At 36.3% G+C, this 17,757-nt stretch overlaps 2 protein-coding genes across 9 annotated transcripts; one reads left to right on the top strand and one right to left on the bottom strand.

The window, feature by feature from the left end:
- The first annotated feature begins 881 nt into the window (after positions 1-881).
- LOC147858178 (putative N-acetylglucosaminyl-phosphatidylinositol de-N-acetylase) lies at positions 882-7,416 on the top strand. Of its 4 annotated transcripts, XM_087327924.1 has the most exons (10): positions 882-1,102; positions 3,315-3,502; positions 3,585-3,658; positions 5,271-5,335; positions 5,416-5,460; positions 5,623-5,703; positions 6,026-6,093; positions 6,491-6,554; positions 6,858-7,012; positions 7,109-7,416. In XM_087327924.1, exons 2-10 carry the CDS (start codon positions 3,324-3,326, stop codon positions 7,176-7,178), a joined length of 801 nt encoding a protein of 266 aa, XP_087184050.1. In that variant the 5' UTR covers positions 882-1,102; positions 3,315-3,323; the 3' UTR covers positions 7,179-7,416. The 4 variants fall into 4 exon arrangements, with proteins under 4 accessions (XP_087184050.1, XP_087184053.1, XP_087184049.1 ...); XM_087327923.1 differs by lacking the exon at positions 882-1,102 and having other exon boundaries at positions 3,144-3,502; XM_087327925.1 differs by lacking the exons at positions 882-1,102; positions 5,271-5,335 and having other exon boundaries at positions 3,146-3,502.
- A 4,319-nt stretch (positions 7,417-11,735) lies between these two features.
- Positions 11,736-14,175, bottom strand: LOC147858177 (zinc-finger homeodomain protein 1-like). Of its 5 annotated transcripts, XR_015530517.1 has the most exons (3): positions 12,603-14,175; positions 12,409-12,524; positions 11,736-12,337 (listed from the first exon to the last, which is right to left on the bottom strand). XR_015530517.1 is itself a non-coding variant. In XM_087327641.1 (2 exons), the coding sequence occupies exons 1-2, from the start codon at positions 13,791-13,793 to the stop codon at positions 12,513-12,515; spliced, it is 1,203 nt and encodes a 400-aa protein (XP_087183767.1). In that variant the 5' UTR covers positions 13,794-14,175; the 3' UTR covers positions 11,736-12,512. The 5 variants fall into 5 exon arrangements, 2 of the variants coding, with proteins under 2 accessions (XP_087183767.1, XP_087183766.1); XR_015530515.1 differs by having other exon boundaries at positions 12,409-14,173; XR_015530516.1 differs by having other exon boundaries at positions 12,413-14,173.
- Positions 14,176-17,757: the final 3,582 nt, after the last annotated feature.

Below are 17,757 nucleotides of genomic sequence, written 5' to 3'. Positions count from 1 at the left end.
TGTCATTAAAGCATTCATTGATTGTGATGACCAGATTGGCTATCGATTGCTGACCAAGTTGTTTGATCAATCCACTTAGTGATTGGCTATTGCATATTTGCTTTTTGATATGGCTTTTTCGTTGAACGCTTATCAATCGTTGGCCAAGCTGATGGTGCTTGGCAATTAGCTCAACTTAGTGATCGAATTATTGCTCTAGTCTTGACCAAATCGAGATGATCGACAATGGACGTACAATTATTCGGCTCAGAATCTTAAGTGTTATTAGGCATCACCAACTTGGATTGATAACTAGAGGGGATCTCTATGCTAAATAAATCCTAGCGTTCTTTTGTTGGCTCATTTTAATCATTATTCTAATTTGCTTACCCTATTGGTAAGTTGTTATTCCTTAAACCATTATGTTTTGGGTTCAAAACCCAAATTTACCCACCTCTCTATTATATACTCCATACATATCTCTTAACTATCTCTCTCTCTCTCTCTCTCTTACATTGGGACCACAAGCCACATCCACATCGAAACCCTTTGATCTCTCGCTTCTTTTTGAGAGACTTGGATGGAAATGAAACTAGGCCAAGTAAAAAGCCATTTCCTTATAGAAGATGTTTTTTTTAGTAGAACCATTTAACTTAAGTTCTATTTTATTTTGTTTTGTTTTTTATTTTTTCTTTCAATGAATGGGTAAATACCCCATTTTTGTTGTAAACCAAGATGTGTGATGGGCCAAATTTGGCCTTACAAGACGTTAATATATCTTTCTTTCTTTCTTTCCGTCTGCCGGTTTCGGCTCAAACCGAACCGAACCGGGAAATAATCAGTTAAAGAAAAGAATGTGTAATGTATAATGTGTTTCCTCCTTCCTCTTCTTGAACAGGAAATCCATCTTTTCTACGACAGTCTTCTTCCACTGCAGAATCATACCTCTTCTTCAACAGGAAGATCATTCCGCATTGCTTCATTCTTCTTCTCCCGCCATTATCTGGAGGGACGTACCTCTTCTCTTCAACAGTAGGACCTTCCTCCTCCTCCTCCTCCTCCTCATCTTTTTCCGCTTCTTCTTTTTCTCGTTCTTCTTCTTCTTCTGTGGCTTCGAAAACCGGTAAGTCTGTTTAAAATGTTCTCCCTCGTCCATCTCATTCTTCCGCTGTAAAGTTCGTTTCAATCCTTTCTGCCATCTGCTTTCGCAAGAGTTGAGATGGCTAATACGTTTCGTTTTAATAGATTTTTAAAAAACGTAAGATATCTTGAATTCTACGAAGAGTGTTCATTCATTTGTACATTCTATTTTTAAGCAGATCAAATTCCTGGGTGCTCTGTGTAAATTGCCTACACGCTCTGGAGTAAAATAGGCTAAGATTAGCCCCTTCCCATAGAAAGTAAAAGAAAACTATGAACTTCTGGAAACCTCTCATTTTGATGAAATTTCGTCAACTGAGTCACTCGTTCTGTTTGTGATTGTATTATCAATGGTTCTTCTTTGAGTGTAGGATCGCCAACCAGGAAAATATATAGAGAGAAAGATTAGTTGCAGTCTTGTTACTATAATGCATTCCAGCAGTATCATAAAAGTTGTTTTTTTTCGTGCTAGGTTTTATCATAGACCTCCTTGGTATGATTTCAATGGATGTTCCTTAATCTCGTAAGTAGTGCCATGCCTAGGTCAGGTGCCAGAAACTTCGTATTGGCTCTTGAATGCTTGATTTATCACCAACAAAATTGTTCAGTTATGTCAAGGCTGAGTGCCAAATCCAGTGGGCAGATGATGTAAAAATTCTTCTTGGTTACCCATCCAGACATGAAATCTGGTTGTAGACTATAGACTTGCCACAAGTAAATTTCCCTGTCATTATAGAAGTGAAAAATGACATAAAGCGTTTACTTGATCTTCATATTTTTGTGTCTAAAAGTATGGTGCTCACATATGTGTTTCGAAAAAACAATAACCAACCTGATATGGCTTCACATAAGGTAGCCAAAGCATGTTCGAGAAATTCAAGAAATATCATGGCTCACATCTGTGGTGAGGGTTATGATTCATAAGAGCTCCATACTGGAGAATTAAGTATAAGCCAAAGAACGGTAAAACAACCTGACATGGGTTTATATAAGGAAGCCGAAGCATTTTTAAGCAATTCAAGAAATATCATCTCTCACATCTGTGGTGAGGGTTATGATTCATAGGAGCACCTTACTGGAGAATTAAGTATAAGCCAAAGCACAGTAAAATAACCTGACGTGGAGTTATATAAGGAATCCGAAGCATGTTCAAGCAATTCGAGAAATATCACCAGTCACATCCGTGGTGAGGGTTATGTTTCATAAGAGCACCTTGCTGGAGAATTAAGTATAAGCTACAAACAGTAGCAAAATCATGTTGCTAGTTCTTTAATGAAGTTGAAAGAAGACATTGAGAAATCATTGTACACACTCGCATGCTTTCTTTTCAGACCAATAAACCCCAACTAGCCAATGGTATTTCCAAGAACAAGAAAGGGTTCTTTTCCTGTGGTGTTGGTAATGCAGTAGAATTCTATTTTGGGTTTGTTTCTCAAAATCAAAGCTATTCATACCTTTTCCTTTCATGATTGAACTGATTCCTCTGAGAGGATAGATTTTTATACCGTTACAATCCATTTGTTATTGAGACCCAAAGGAGGCCATGAAGGAACCACATAGAGTTCACTTGGAAATGTTAAGCTAATTTGGAAATTGAAAGCATTCACATTTTTAATTTGATTGTATTTATTATTTTCTGTTGAAAGCATTCACGGCTGCAATTTCAACTGTATTAGGAGAGTGAGATAAAACTTTCTTGAAACAGAACCTGAGTGGATTATTCATGACAGCAGATTTGCATGATATATAGCTTTAGGGGGCCGTTCACACGAACATGTATGTGCTCCAAATCTGAATACATATGAAATAGAAGATGTCTGTACATATCTTGATTATATGTGCTTTTTACATTAAGACAGCAAAGGGGTAAAAGAAGCTTTATAAATTTAGCCCGTACAAAAACGATGTGATCAATTGTTTTTCCTACGGTATTCATTCTATTGAAGGTTGTATTGTTTCAGTATGCAACACTTGAATTCTATTCCCCTTGGTTTTTATCAAGCATGATATATCACATGAAATGGTGTCATAATCAAAACCTTGATCTCTGGCAAAAACTTAGAAATATAAAAGATGAATTCACATAAACGTTGTCATCATTAATTATTGTTTTCTTGCAAAAGCTCACAAATATAAAAAATAGTTTCATATCAACATTTTCATGAGTAAGATCTTATTGTCTTGCTGAACCTTAGAAATATCAAATGATGTTGCTGATGATCTTGGGAGCCCTTGTTTTGGCATGGTTCCTCTGCTTGCTTATCTTGCTCGTTTGTTTGCCATACCCTCAACCACTCCCTTCATTGCATGGTCTTCCTAAACAAAACCCTGGAATGAAGAAGAACCTTCTCCTTGTCATTGCTCATCCAGATGATGAGTCAATGTAAGTATATTCTAGATCTATCCCTTTCTCATCATGGTCTTGTGCTCATTGTTAACATTTTTGTATTTGTTTTTTATGCTAGGTTCTTTGCTCCAACTCTTCTGTCGTTGGACTCTCTCGGTTGTTACAATGTTTGGATCATTTGTTTATCCAACGGTAAGCCTCTTCTCTAACTTCTGGATACATCACAATCTGAACAGCTGGATTTGTTATTTTAATGTTGAAAGTTTTTTGACTTAAACTAGTTTCCTAGATTTATCAGTACCCAGGACTAGATCCTACAATCTTTACACTTAGTTCTGAATTTTAGCAAATTTGTACAAATGATTTATCCCCTTGTGTATATCTTTATATATATACATATATATCCTCTTTGCTCTCTTCTCAATATTTTTTGCTATTTATCTGCAGATTTTGTCAATTCCATTTCATTTGCTTATTTCTCTGATTATCCACATTGTTTTGCTCTTTCAAAATGGTATAAGAGAATTAGTTGCCTTCTGTCACCCGCTGCATTCTTAGCGGTTTTCTATGTTCTAGAATTTAGGGTTTCATAGGTGCTATTGTATATCTTACTACTACTCCATCCTTGGCAGTTCACTAAATTGTCTTCTGAGGAGATCTGTTCTAGGAGAATTCATATCTGTGTTATGGCCACAAGAAATTGCAGATTTTATTGAAAGTTGCAGGATTTCACTAGTATTTTGGTCACAAGGATTCTTTGCAAGAGATTGGTGGTGTGTCATGGTGCTCTATAGTGGTGATGCTGATTTAATCCTTGATTGTAACACTCCTTGTTCCTCTTGTGCTAGGTAAGCGAACATGGTTGAATATTTATTTTTATGATTCGTGAGGATAGGTATAACTAGAATTGTACATCTTTTGTAGGATCTTATAGTTCAATGTCTGTTGCATAGGGGCGGATCAATAGTCCCTCTTTCTTTAGTGATCGGTCTTTTAAAAGTTCTTAGCCTTTCCAATTACTTGACTCTAAAAATGCTAGTCATGATGAAGATGTTTGAGCATCTACCTTACAAAATATGGGAAACCTAAGCCTTCATTCAAAATTCACGTAACATTGGATATGAAGGACAGTGAGCTGGATCAGAAAATGCTAAGGACAACTTGTAAGATGGGCAAACAATGCAAAGAGAACTTCTAGAAAAGCAACAAAGTAAGATGGGTAAAACTGTAGCAAAAGAAATCAGGGTAAGACTCTAGAGTTTCTACTTTTTCAAGCATTAGGTTTTTTTGATGTCTGAAAGGTGACATTTAAAAAAATATAAACTTGTTTGAAGAGGCAGACATAGCTACAGTAATTTGATCAGCAGGGTGTCAAAAGTGAGAGTCTTTATAGAGGTCTACAACAACTAGTTGCTCTACGTATATTTTATGAAGAAAGAAATCCTCTATGTTAACCATTTTGTTAAGACCAAGATTATTGTATTTGGCACAATTCTGTATTTAAAGGGCATTCTAACGTGTACCAGTACACATTTATGTGTGTATGCTGCTCAAATACAATTAGCTGAAATGCAGTTCCAAGAACCAGATTACCTGTGCCCATCTCTGTAGGGTAGATTCCCCTGACCTAAAATGAATAGCACTCTTTCTCCTAAAAAGAAAGAAAGAAAGAATTACCTCCTTTTAAGAGGCCAAAATGGCCTATTAGACCAAACAAGACATAGAGTGGGTATCTTGATGGAGAACATTACAATCAAGTCTCATGTATTAAAATCTAACATGACTGATTATTTTATCTGTGCAGGAAATGCGGAAGGTTTGGGTTTAACTAGGATGCAAGAACTGATGTCTGCATGTTCTGTCTTTAATGTATGTTTTTTAACAATCCTGACTTGAAGTCCAGGCTACTTTTTCCATTATTTCAAAAATTATTTGTATGTAATCTTCAGGTGCCAATGGAGAATATTGAGATATTAAATCATCCAGATCTTCAGGTGAGGTACATGTATTTTTTGATAAGATATTTTTATATGCTATTCAGTTTAGGATATATAAGATTGTGAATATATGGTGTTTCTAATTAGCCATTTGTTTATGCTGTTTTAAAACTCAAAGATAAATAATCGAAAATTTTCTTACTGGCTGGATTTATACAGGATGGTCACAATATGATATGGAATCTAGATTTGATTGTTGAAGAATTGAAGAGGTTAATTTCATTACATAACATCGAGGCGGTAAGATCTTTTTACTCTCTATTCTATCTGAATCATGATTGCTCTTGGTTTTTCTGCATCATAATGCATACAAAGTTTCTTTGGAAGGAATTAGAGTATCTTGAAGTATGGTCAGTTAGATACATCCTCCATACATTTTATCGGCTAGCATTGGGAATCCTTTTACTTGCTTATCGATATTGACATTTTAGTCCCTGAGAAATCTTCATGTTTTTACTTATGATGCCTTAAATAATCTCCATTTAACATGATATGCTACTCTCTGTTTTTTATTATCTACGGTTAGGTTCTTGCCAATAGTGACTTTTGCTTTCATTTCCAGATGATAACTTTCGATAACTATGGAATTTCGGGTCATCCAAACCATATTTCTGTATATCGTGGTGTCTGGTATATACTTTTGTCCTCACAGGTTCATAAATATAAGTGTATAGGATCTCGGAAAAAGAGAAAAGAAAATTTCCATCCATTTATTAGACGTTAAAAAGGAAAGCTTGTTGTTTTTACAAATTCTATTCTGTATTGCAGCTCCAAAAACTTTTATTGGAAATAGAAATGATACATTTATCCCTTGAATTACTAGCTCTTCTTTTCCCAAATTTTCTTACTATTCCTTTTATATATGGAGAATGGGGTCATAACATCATATCCGGGATTCAACATAGGCTACACTATCATATGTATACACTAATTATTGTATTTAATTTCCTAATATATGAAACTAGTTGATATGCTCTAGCAAGTAATGTCTATTGTTAATCATTCTGAAACAATCTGGCATTTACAGTGCGTATCTTCTGAGCTGTATTAAGAATCATGGGACTCAAAACTGCATCGAGGCTTGGAGTCTGGTAGGGCTTCAGATTGTACATAGTTTCTAATTTGTACATTTCGTTTACAAGAAAGATTGGCACATGATTTTATCAGTTAAAATATGTATGTGCATAATATACTCACATCAACCACTAGGATTACTCTGACAATCTAGTAGCTTCAAGATCTAACTGTTTTTTACTCATATAATAAATTACTTATTTTCTAGAATAGATATGTGTGTGTATACAACCTTTGAATGTATGTATATATTCATATACTCTTTGAAAGTATTAGTTATACCACAATGATAACTCAGATGAGCTTTGGAATATGTACAGGAAAGTATGAACATCACATGTAAATATTTTGGACCCATATCAGCTCTTTACACAATGTGGACAAATAGAAATAGGAGAGATATTCATTGCTTTGCGAACAAAGAGCCAATGAAAGGTATCAGAGCTATGAGACGACACGCCTCACAGTGGTTATGGTATGTGTTATTCGGGACACCTTACATATGTTTGCCATTTTTATCAAAACTTCTCACAATTGCTAAAAACTAGTTTTTTGAACATCTGTTTTGTAGGTATCGACGATTTTTTGTGATATTTTCTTACTACACATACATGAATACGCTTATTCGACTTGACTCTTGATAAGCCATCCAATTTTATATTGCCCAGATTACACATTTTTTTTATTATATGGTAAATCTGCTTAATTCTTTGTATTGCTTTATTAAACTAAATTAAATTTTTGAATGCTAAACTCTTTTATTGTAATGGGTGTTTCTTAATCCTTTGTATTGGTTTATTGGGTTAGATTAGATTTTTGAATGTTAATTCTATTATATTTTAGTGAAAACACTTGAAACTTAACAAATTTGTTTTATTTTCAAGCACTCAAGAATGGCCAATAATTTTGAAAAATGATTCGATTATGAATTTGTCTTACCTGACTGCAATATATTAATGCTTTTTTGCGATGAGACCCAACTAATTGATATATATTATGTTTTCTGTCTTTTTTTATAATGTGCATAGATTGTGCAATATTTGCAATGCCATTATATGCACACAATTAAAATGCATTGCATTCACTACTACAATGGTATTGCACAACTACAATATTCTAGAGAATGTACAAGCTGGTATATATCGTTTCATGGATGTGTTGAGTGAGTTCTAGGTGTAGGAAAGAATTGGATTCAAACTATATGTACGAAAGCATGTTCTTTGGATTCCAATTATGTAGAATAATATTGTATTTTCATCGATAAAATGCTCAAATGCCTTTTGCATGCATGATTTAGCCTTAGGTGTTCAAAATCAGTTTAAGAAACTCTTATGCACTATTGTGTACACGATGGAGATTATAGGGCATTAATATGGATCAATTAGTTTTAAAGTTTTCATATAGACATAATATTTTCTCATTTACTTTTTAGTAGGAGACTCTTGGTTGGAAGACTATTTCTTGAAAGAATTGTACAAAATTAACACAAAATATTGGTTTGCACAAAAATGTAGGTTAATCTCTTGAACCACTTCGTTTGAGCTTGCAAACAGATTGTTTAATAATTCTAGTTTAAAGGTATTGTGGTTCTTTTTATGCTATAATTAATTAAACCAAACTATTATATGCTATGAATACAGAGTTTACATTGGTTTTATGTAGTCACCCTACTCAATTTAGTTGATTAATAAAGTTCAGAATTAAATTGGGTGATTAGTTGTCAAATTAGTGCATTTAAGACATATTGAGTTGATAATGGTTTGCACTAGGAATTGGAAATGGTTAAGTTTTAGCTTAATCAGTTTAGGTCCAAATGTCAACCTAACCAGATTGAGCTTATCCCTAAATTGGTCGAGGATTAATTGATTTGGAAGGACTTGATCTGAATTGAAGTGGGCTCAAACCAATTAAGAAAGCTCAAGCCTAAACAAAGCTGAGCTGATCCTCCAAACCGTTTAAAAATGGCTTAACAGTTTGGATTCAGTTGGAGTTGACTTGTTGCCAACTTCTAGTTCACACTAAACTACATATGTTTAGCCTATTAAGTAGTGAAGAAAGCTCAACTTCAATGTTGAAATGAAATTGATTATTGTATTGATATTTGAACTCTTACTTTTTGGTAAATGCAAAATTAATATTTTCAATAGGTTCCTTGTTACTAGAGTTATGCATTGATGTTTTGAGTAAAGTTGATCTTACCCCCTTGGTTGGACAAGTATTTTTTGTAATTGTTTATTATCTCTAAACACTATTCCTACTTTTAGTTTGAGGTCATGCATGCCAACAATTGCTCCTAAATGTATGGCTTTGCACTATTTACCTTTGACTTTTGCGTACACAAGAAAAGAAGTGATAACATGATGCTATTATGCGTGAAGGAAATGTAAAGAAGTGCATGTCATGTGTGGTCAAAATATCTTGTGTTATCTTGTAAAACCTTGAGTGTTTTATGCCCAATATGAAATGTTTTTGTGTGATTTTGTATATGTGAGAATTGTATTAATATTTACTTCTAAGGCATTAATTGTTTTGGTAAAATAAAAAAAACTTTACCTTCATTAGTTTTAAAGCAATGATTGATTGCAACAATGTAATCTTATCCAAAATTGTGGTACAAATGGAGACACTAAACTATTGCCCTATGTTTTGCTTTTCCTTCAAATTCAGCTAGTCTAGTCTACTTGAAAGTTCTAATAGCCTCCTCAACTCGAAATTGTATAGGGTACATTGGTGGAAAGTTGATCTTTTGTAATTGGTGTGATAATATAATTGTTCATTATGCGCTTAAATTCATACTCGAAGCAATACTTTAGCCACTATAATACTTGTTCCGACACCTTTTTACGCACGTTGAATGCAAGCCACATTGATTTTCGGTTAATCCAAGAACATTATGAATTTGTGTAGACACTAAATTTGGTTTGTTGCATTTTGATAGTTTGCACATGCATTCGTTATGCCATTAAAATTAACAATTGAGGTTTTTGAGGCCGATTATTTTATACTTATAGCTGAAGTTGAATCGATTCAAATTTCTCATCGAGCGTAGTAGTAAAATGTGTTAAATAATGTCATTTATGATAAGTGTCACTGAAGACAAAAAATAAATAAATAATGGGTGCTATATTATATTGGAAACATGTTCATATAGCAAGCAAAGGACACATCCACAACTTTTGTAGTTTTGTTAGTTGTTTTGATGTGATGCAATTTTTGTAATCCACGTCTATGGCGATTTTAATATGCAAAGAAACACTAACTTATTACCCCTAGTTCTCATCTTATTAATGAGGTTATTGTATCTTATGAAGTGGGGAACTCGTGAACCAATTATTACTAGGCATTCTTCTTGTATATGCAAGTAAAAGATAAGCATGCCATAGTGAAACATGGTTATTTAAGTATTATAAAGAATTTCCACTTTCTACATACTTGACAATGATGATATTCTTTCTTAACAACATTTGCATTTTGCCTATATGCATATGATGTCCTTCTCCAAAACTGAACCCTCCTTCAATAATATAGAAGTCATAGATTAACTATAGTATGCGGCACACCCATGTTTATAATGTGGTAGCATTGAAAAGATCCGTGAAATTTATGCATGATCAAGAATATAGTCATTTTAATGCAAAACCCTTAAAACAAAGAAATATGACATGGAGACTTACCAAAGTAATCTTAAAAAGAAAAAAGAGTAGGCTAGGCATGTGCGTCAACATTTGAGAAATGTATTAAGGATCATTATCATGATTGGGTGCACACAAATTTTGAACTTATATTAGTGTAGCATACTTTTCTAAAGAATCACTAAAGAGAACCAATACAACCTTGATTTTGAAATTTTGGGTTACTTAGAGAGAGAGAGAGAGAGAGAGAGAGAGAGAGAGAGAGAGAGAGAGAGAGAGAGAGAGAGGGATTGGGGATGTGGGTGGTGGGTGGTGGGAAGATTACATGGATGTGGCTCAATACACAAGGTTGTACAATAGAGACTAGAAAGTCAAGCATTCAAACCCTACATTCCGTACTAGCATATGAGTTGTGCATCTCAAAATATTTAAACGTCAATGCATGGGTAACTGAAAACTTGCATTTAACACATTACCATCCAATAGGTATATAGTAAGATTTGAACATGGCTACATAAGTTCGTAAAACTAACATGGTACTAACTTGATACTAAGAGAGAGAGAGAGAGAGAGAGAGAGAGAGAGAGAGAGAGATTTTATCTTTGTCCTCAAACTTACAAAATCAAAGTTAAACATTTTCACGTATTAAGTGGAGTCAATAATTGGTTCTTGATGTTCAGTAATATTCCCGATTTTAATGCTTTGGAATGGAGCATAACAATTGAGCACACGTTCTCAAATGCACAAATATCCCTCTTTCAAGCAATGTGTGTGTGCATTCTTTCCTTTATGACCGTAAAGGATCCCATGCCCAAGATATTTATCGTCCTCAAGAGACCAATAGCATGGCACATTGGACCAATCAAAGAATTACAATAATCTCCTCCTTAATCTTCCCTCCAAACGAGTTCTGAAAAGAGGTAACCTTGTATGCTCTCCAAAGAGTGTTGGAAGTCCTTTGTAAGGGACACATTAGAGGGTACATTTGAGCCAATGCCCCCAAGCAATAACCGTCCTTGAATGAATAGAGACAAGTTGGTGATATTGATTTGTTTGTGCACCTACATCACTTTGTGAATGTTGAGGACCAATGAATGCATTCAAGAAAATCCTTTGGTGAACTAGCATTGGTTGTTTGGTATGCTTCAAAGCATTTATTCCATTAAGCATATCCGAAATGCACACCTATATTTCCCAATAATAGGAACAAAATGTCATACATCGGAAACAAAAATTCTGAGTGTGAAGGACAACACATTCTGAATTTTGTAGTTTCTCTATTGGTTTTCACACTAAAAAACCCATGCAACATAGACATTTTATTAACCTATGCTACATGTCAGAAATCATGACACATAATACATATATCAAATCAACGAAACAAATCAAGTAATTTCTCATGGCATATGGATTAGATGCACGTTGCATACTATGATGTTGTTATTTAAAGAATTACGCAAATCTCAAGAAGTGAAGAAGGAGACATTGTAGATTATAGAGGTTACGGAAGGTGAGTACATAAAGAAGGTGTCCAAAATATGCTTATGAAGTGTTAAAACTAATGAATCATAAAGATCTATAGGTTTGCAATTGCATTACTTTGTATTTGATCAAAACAACTAAGTATAAAGTTCTATCTTTCAATTGTGGATTACACTAGGGGAGTCCTCAACAACATTACTAAAACACATGATATTTGACATTATTCATGTGACTAGAAGAGACACCCATTACAATGAGACTTTCCAAATCTAATGTGGCGAATGGCTGTGGACTTCTTCTTCTTTTTTCCGTCGTCTTGGTTGGCATCGACAATACAGATTGGGTTTATTCGACCATACATTGAATGAACCGAACTTTTCCCTGAATCGATTGAATATCCTTCAACCAACATACAGACCCCCTAGTGTTGACGGTCTGAATATTCGACCCGAAAGAGACGACCAAGGCATCAGATTTGGAATATCCAAGCAAGTTGAAAAGCTTGAGACTCATACTCACTCAACCCGATCGATCACATCCGATGTTAGATAAATGGTCTAATGTCATCGTCATCGTCGGGTGATCTTTTTTGGCTCATGTAGAGAGGTGTTGGTGCTCGAGTATTCGGGCTTTGATTGCTTGACCTTGGTAACAAGGAAGTTGTGCTTATTGTTATGCATCCACACCTTAAGCTCAAGTATTTGGGCTCATTACTTGACCTTGCTACCAAGGAAGTTGTGATTATTGTTATGGATACACACCTTGAGCTCAAGTATTCGGGCTCTCATTGCATGACCTTGGTACCAAGGAACTTGTGTTTATTTTTATGCATCCACACATTGAGCTCAAGTATTCAGGCTCTCATTGCTTGACCTTAGGTACCAAGGAACTTGTGCTTATTGTTATACATCCACACCTTGAGCTCTAAGTATTGGGGCTCATTGCTTTGACCTTGGTACCAAGGAGGTTGTGCTTATTGTTATGCATCCACACCTTGAGCACGTGCCGTTTCACACCGACTTCGGTGCAGAACTTCCGGACGGCATCGTCATCGTCCTTCTGGAATCGCCATCCGATCTTCTCGGCGAAATGCCACATCTTCTCCTTCTGCTCACAAGTGAACTTGGTTCGAAACCTCTTCTGGTTATGGTTATGGTTAAGGCTAGTAGTGGTAGTAGTAGTAGTAGTAGTAGAGTTCATGAGACAGGTAGGGGACATGGACATAAAATGATGGTTATATTGGATCCCATAGTTTTTGTGTTTGGTATAACCAAACTCAAGGTTCATGTTGGAATCATCCTCCTTCTCCTCCTCCTCCTCCTCCTCATTATTCTGATGATGAAGCTCATGAATGTGGTGAGAATTGTTGAAAGCCATCATCATAGTGGGCGGCGCAGGAAGAGTGTTCGCCGGCAATGCCAGGCGATGGCGATGGCGATGGCGGCGGCGGCTCGGCGGCATTCCGTCTGCTACAGGAGAAAGCTGTCGATCCGACAAATTCACACTCCTTTTGCTGATATTGCTACCTAGGGTTCCTGTGAATCTAGGGTTTAGCATATTGGTAGGATGGGGGTACAGTTGATCACAATATATGTTTGATGAGGGTGCATATTGATGATGGTGATGAGGAGGAGGAGCAGGAGCAGGAGGAGCAGGAGGAGGAGGAGGAGGAAGAGGAAGAAGAGGAGGATGTGATGATTCTAGAACTGTTTCTCTTCTGTGGAAGTTCCTATGGCACCTGCAAGCTGCACAGAAGAGGGCCTCTACAGACCCTTCTTCTCCACCTGCCATGAATTCTCCACACCCATCCGTAGCATGAGCGCCAAGGCTAGCTGCATGATTCTTCAAGCACTCCCTGTACCTACAGGTGCTGGCACTCCAAGCGACCCCTGTGCTCAGCAGTTTGTGGATGGGATGTGGCGGAGGGCCTCCGGAGGCCACAGGGGGGGGTCTGGCATCAGAATCAGTCTGTTCAGCGGACTTTGTTGGCCCTGCTGCACCATCGCAGGCCATGGAGACCTGGGGGCATAGCAGACCAGATGGCGATGGCTCCACAGCAGATATGGTGGTGCCAGCGGGCTGAGAGCCGGCAGGGGCAAGGAGGGCTGAGCCAGCAGCAGCCATGGCTTGCTGGGGTTGCATCAGACGGCCAACAAACACTAATCCTACTACTGATTTCGTGGTGGAGCTCAGACTCTCAGAGCAGGGCAGGGAGAGCTTTCTTTTAATTAGGGTATGGGATTTACTGCTTCTGAATCACTAATTATATAGCATTGCCTAATTCCAGGATTAGGGGAGGCCTGCAGACCCTAATTGCGGGAGGGATTAGATGTTAGTACGGGCAGGCATGATGATGATGATGATGATGATGATGATAATGATGATGATGAAAGGAATGAGTCATTAGCGCGCGCTGATGGCTCCTGCTGTCCATAGACATGGCCACTAATTATAAAATTAGGCAACAGCAGACCTGCTTCTGAGTGCGGTTAGTGTTGGGGGAAAGGACAATTAGTGACTGATTAGCACTAATTACATCACGCCATGATTGAGTAAATATGCGTATGTATGTATGTATACACACGCACATATATACAATTATCTGCGAATGAATTTATTTATTTGGGTGAAAAAATAAAAAAACAAATTGGGGGGCAGTATGTATGTATGTAGAAATGGGGTTTATTTAAATTCTTTTATTTTATTTATTTAAATTAATATTACTTTCTCTCTCCTTTCTTTTTTAATTAAAAACTTCCGAGTCTTTGGTTTCACACTTTGTCCGACCATGTTTCAACGCCATGAAATAAGAGAGTTATGTGATCAAATTGGGGGGAGTTTTTAATCTCAAATTATTACTTATTTATTATGTCTTTCAAAAGAGAGGTGGTGAAGACTCAAGGGAGCAAACATGGCCATGGTCTGCACACAAGGGAACCAACCTAGTCAAACACACGCGCACTCACACACACACACACACACTCTCTCTCTCTCTCTCTCTTACCTCTCTTCTTCGTGGTTTTTTGTTCCGCCCTATCGTGCCCAATGGCTCTTATCTATCATCATCAGTACATATTGAGAGAGCGACCTGCGCCCGATCCTTGTCCCATTTGACACTTCACAATTATTTGGTTTTACGTCGTCGTGTTGAAGTTACCGAATTTTGAGAGAACCCAGGCTTCTTCGATCCTCATCATTCTTTAAAATGCAACATCAAATTCATCAAAAATTTGAGAGAAATAAGGTTCAATGATCCTCTCCATCTTGCGGCTTGTCTCCCCCCCCCCCCCCCTTTTCCCAATAAATTGTATCAACCTCATGTAAACATATTTTAATAATCTCTCTCTCTCTCTCTCTCTCTCTCTCTCTCTCTCTCTCTCTCTCTCTCTCTCTCTCTCTCTCTCTCTATCATTGGTAATTTAGTGGTGGTAATTACCAAAGCTATCTTTCCATCTGAAACACGAGGTGTAAAACAAGATCTTTGCATTCCAATAAATGTGATTCCATTATAAAAATCATTCTTAATTATTTTGTCACCTTCCTCCTCGTGACTCCTAATTGTCATACAATTATTGGCATTATTAGGACCCCCCCTTAGAGTGAGATCATTATGCGTCTTCTACTTGTTACTAGGAAGATTCCCTTTGTGGAAATGAGGGGAAAGTTCACACACAAGATTCCATTCCCTTCTATGCATGTATCTACCATGATAATATTGATTATTATCTTTGTATAAGAAGCACATGATATGTTAAGACTAGCGCACATGCACTCTCATGCATCACTTACACGTTGTCTATGTGTCGTCACGTGTCGTGAGTACATTCGTATGAGTGTATGTTGCCATCTATGCAGACTTGAATGTTTATATCATCATGTATGTATATGAGAGAAGAAGAATGATAAATGAATTAATGACTTTAAAGATGTCAATGCAACCTATGAGACCAAAATAATATGCATCTCATGATTCAATTCACTTGTTCAAGGAATGAACAAAAGCACAAATCAAATGAGAGTGCAAGATTGGCCATATGTTGACCCACACCAAAGGCCTTTGAGATGTCTCATCTCTCGATTATGTCTTTGTGCTTGATGGGTCTCTAAGCAAGCTTTAAAGCTTCCCACTAATGCTTCACATATTTTGTGGAGGGGATGTTGCATACTTCTCCAAAGTGGGTTGACGAAATCCAATAGTAACTAATTACTACTACCAAGGAAAAAAAGAGACACAAGGTATAGAAAATGCTACAAATTGTCATAACAATTCGAGAATAATTTGTTATGAGCAGTGAGTAGCTTTGCGATCTAATACTGATGCCACTCACCCACTTAAAACATTCGAGTAGTTTTCAACATCTTCCAAGCCAAGAGTGGAAATAGGAACATTAGGCTTGTTAATGTGAGTGATGGACATAAAACACTTTGCTTGGACTATGTAGTTTAAAGATAGTAAATCAATATAAAATATGTAATAAACATTGAAAATATCTATTATATATCATGGTTATTTATTGTCTCAACACACATCTAGAAAGTTTAAGTCGTTCGCAACCTTCTATAGATACTTATATTTCCATGCATAGAACGTGTGAAGCACCTCACCTTACTATTGGCTGATCTTCCATAGGCCTAAACCTTGAAATGTTAACTTCATTCATACAAAACCTAATTGGATAGAGATGATATTATATCATTGCTAAGAGTCTCCAGTACCAAGTAAGCACTTAAGGTGGATAGATATAAAAGCGTTATCATTAATATTACTCGTGATTAATTATTGTCCGTGTGTCATTGATAGCTTGGCACATGTTTTAGGGAACATATGTATGCTTAGGTTGGATTGACACCCCAAATTTCTATATATTATTAAGCTTGTACTATATGGATGGTGTAGTTAGCTTAACATGTTGGCCTACTTGCGACAAGTCATTTTCTACTTGGTACATCAATATTCACACAAGAATGTGCATGAGGTTGGAAATGACACTGTCTTGTTTCTCTCGTAGTGTACAGGCTCCTAGGTCCTCTACTGCTTATCACTAACAAGTGTGTGAATACAACCTTACTACATCGTGGCAACACTTCTCATGCTTGTCTAACCCCATCCTTATTATATTGAAAATGGTACATATGAATCTTCATATTAGAATGTGAGTGATTCAAGGCCCACTATATGGATATGGTACAAATAATGTATGGATTTATAAGATGAGCATGAATCAAACGTACTACATGAGAACGGTACAAACATCCATATGACATTGTGGGATATCTACCAACATCCTCTATAATGATACCTGATACACAAGCACGAATAACAATCCACCTTCATGCAAAAAGAGATTGGGCAACAACATTTTGGATCTTTACATAGTAGCCCACAATTTGATTCCTAATCATAGTAAAAGGTAAGGACACAATTGACTTTGAAAATATAAGTGCGGAACCCAATTATTGAGTGCATTGTCATAACATTATGGGACATACTTGCATCGTGAAAGAGTAATATTTCATATAAAAAAAGGTAACTTTGGGAATATATATATCATGGGCCTTTTTTAGCTCAATTGACCAAAAACCCTTGCACACGTATTTAAAGCGATTGTGAAAAACTTGGCATAAGTGTTACCATGTTCTACACTAGAAACTTTACGTATTTACATAAGAGAAACTTTATAAGCCACTCCCATCACAACCCCTTTGGCTCATATTTTAAATTGTCCTTATAACTTTTGGAATTATATTTCTGGGCCCATGGTTGCTACGATCCTATGGATTCTCCTGAGCCTTATTCAGTTGAAGCCATTTACTTCAAATGGTTTTTTTAGCCCCACTCAACTCCAAAAGAGTTTGAAAATGTTCCAAAGTGGTTTCTTATGAAGTTTCTTCATGTCAATATAAATGTCATAAAGGCTTTTACTTCTTGAGACTAGATCACTTCCTGTCGAGATCATGTGTATGAAAAGGGTTTGTAAAGTACATGCATAGGATGAAAAGATACCCTACCTTTAACTTCCTAGAATTGTCTTCAAAACCAAGGAAAATATTCAAAATGCACACAAAATTAGTTTTTTGAGTTATGGAGAAATGGTCTGGAATCGAT

Source organism: Azolla caroliniana, unplaced genomic scaffold (genome assembly GCF_043228905.1).
Source record: "Azolla caroliniana isolate FFs.n. ecotype wild unplaced genomic scaffold, voAzoCaro1.0.p SCAF_11, whole genome shotgun sequence".
In the NCBI taxonomy this organism is placed as follows: Eukaryota; Viridiplantae; Streptophyta; class Polypodiopsida; order Salviniales; family Salviniaceae; genus Azolla; species Azolla caroliniana.
Note: the sequence above shows the minus strand (reverse complement) of the source record. Positions and strands in the feature narration are given on the sequence as shown.

Excerpts from the sequence above, each read along its gene's own strand:
- LOC147858178 (XM_087327924.1), top strand. The coding sequence starts at position 3,324 with ATGATGTTGCTGATGATCTTGGGAGCCCTTGTTTTGGCATGGTTCCTC. Across the intron at positions 5,336-5,415 it reads CTGCATGTTCTGTCTTTAAT|GTGCCAATGGAGAATATTGA; the intron begins GTATGTTTTTTA and ends TGTAATCTTCAG. Across the intron at positions 7,013-7,108 it reads CACGCCTCACAGTGGTTATG|GTATCGACGATTTTTTGTGA; the intron begins GTATGTGTTATT and ends TCTGTTTTGTAG.
- LOC147858177 (XM_087327640.1), bottom strand. The coding sequence starts at position 13,793 with ATGCAACCCCAGCAAGCCATGGCTGCTGCTGGCTCAGCCCTCCTTGCC.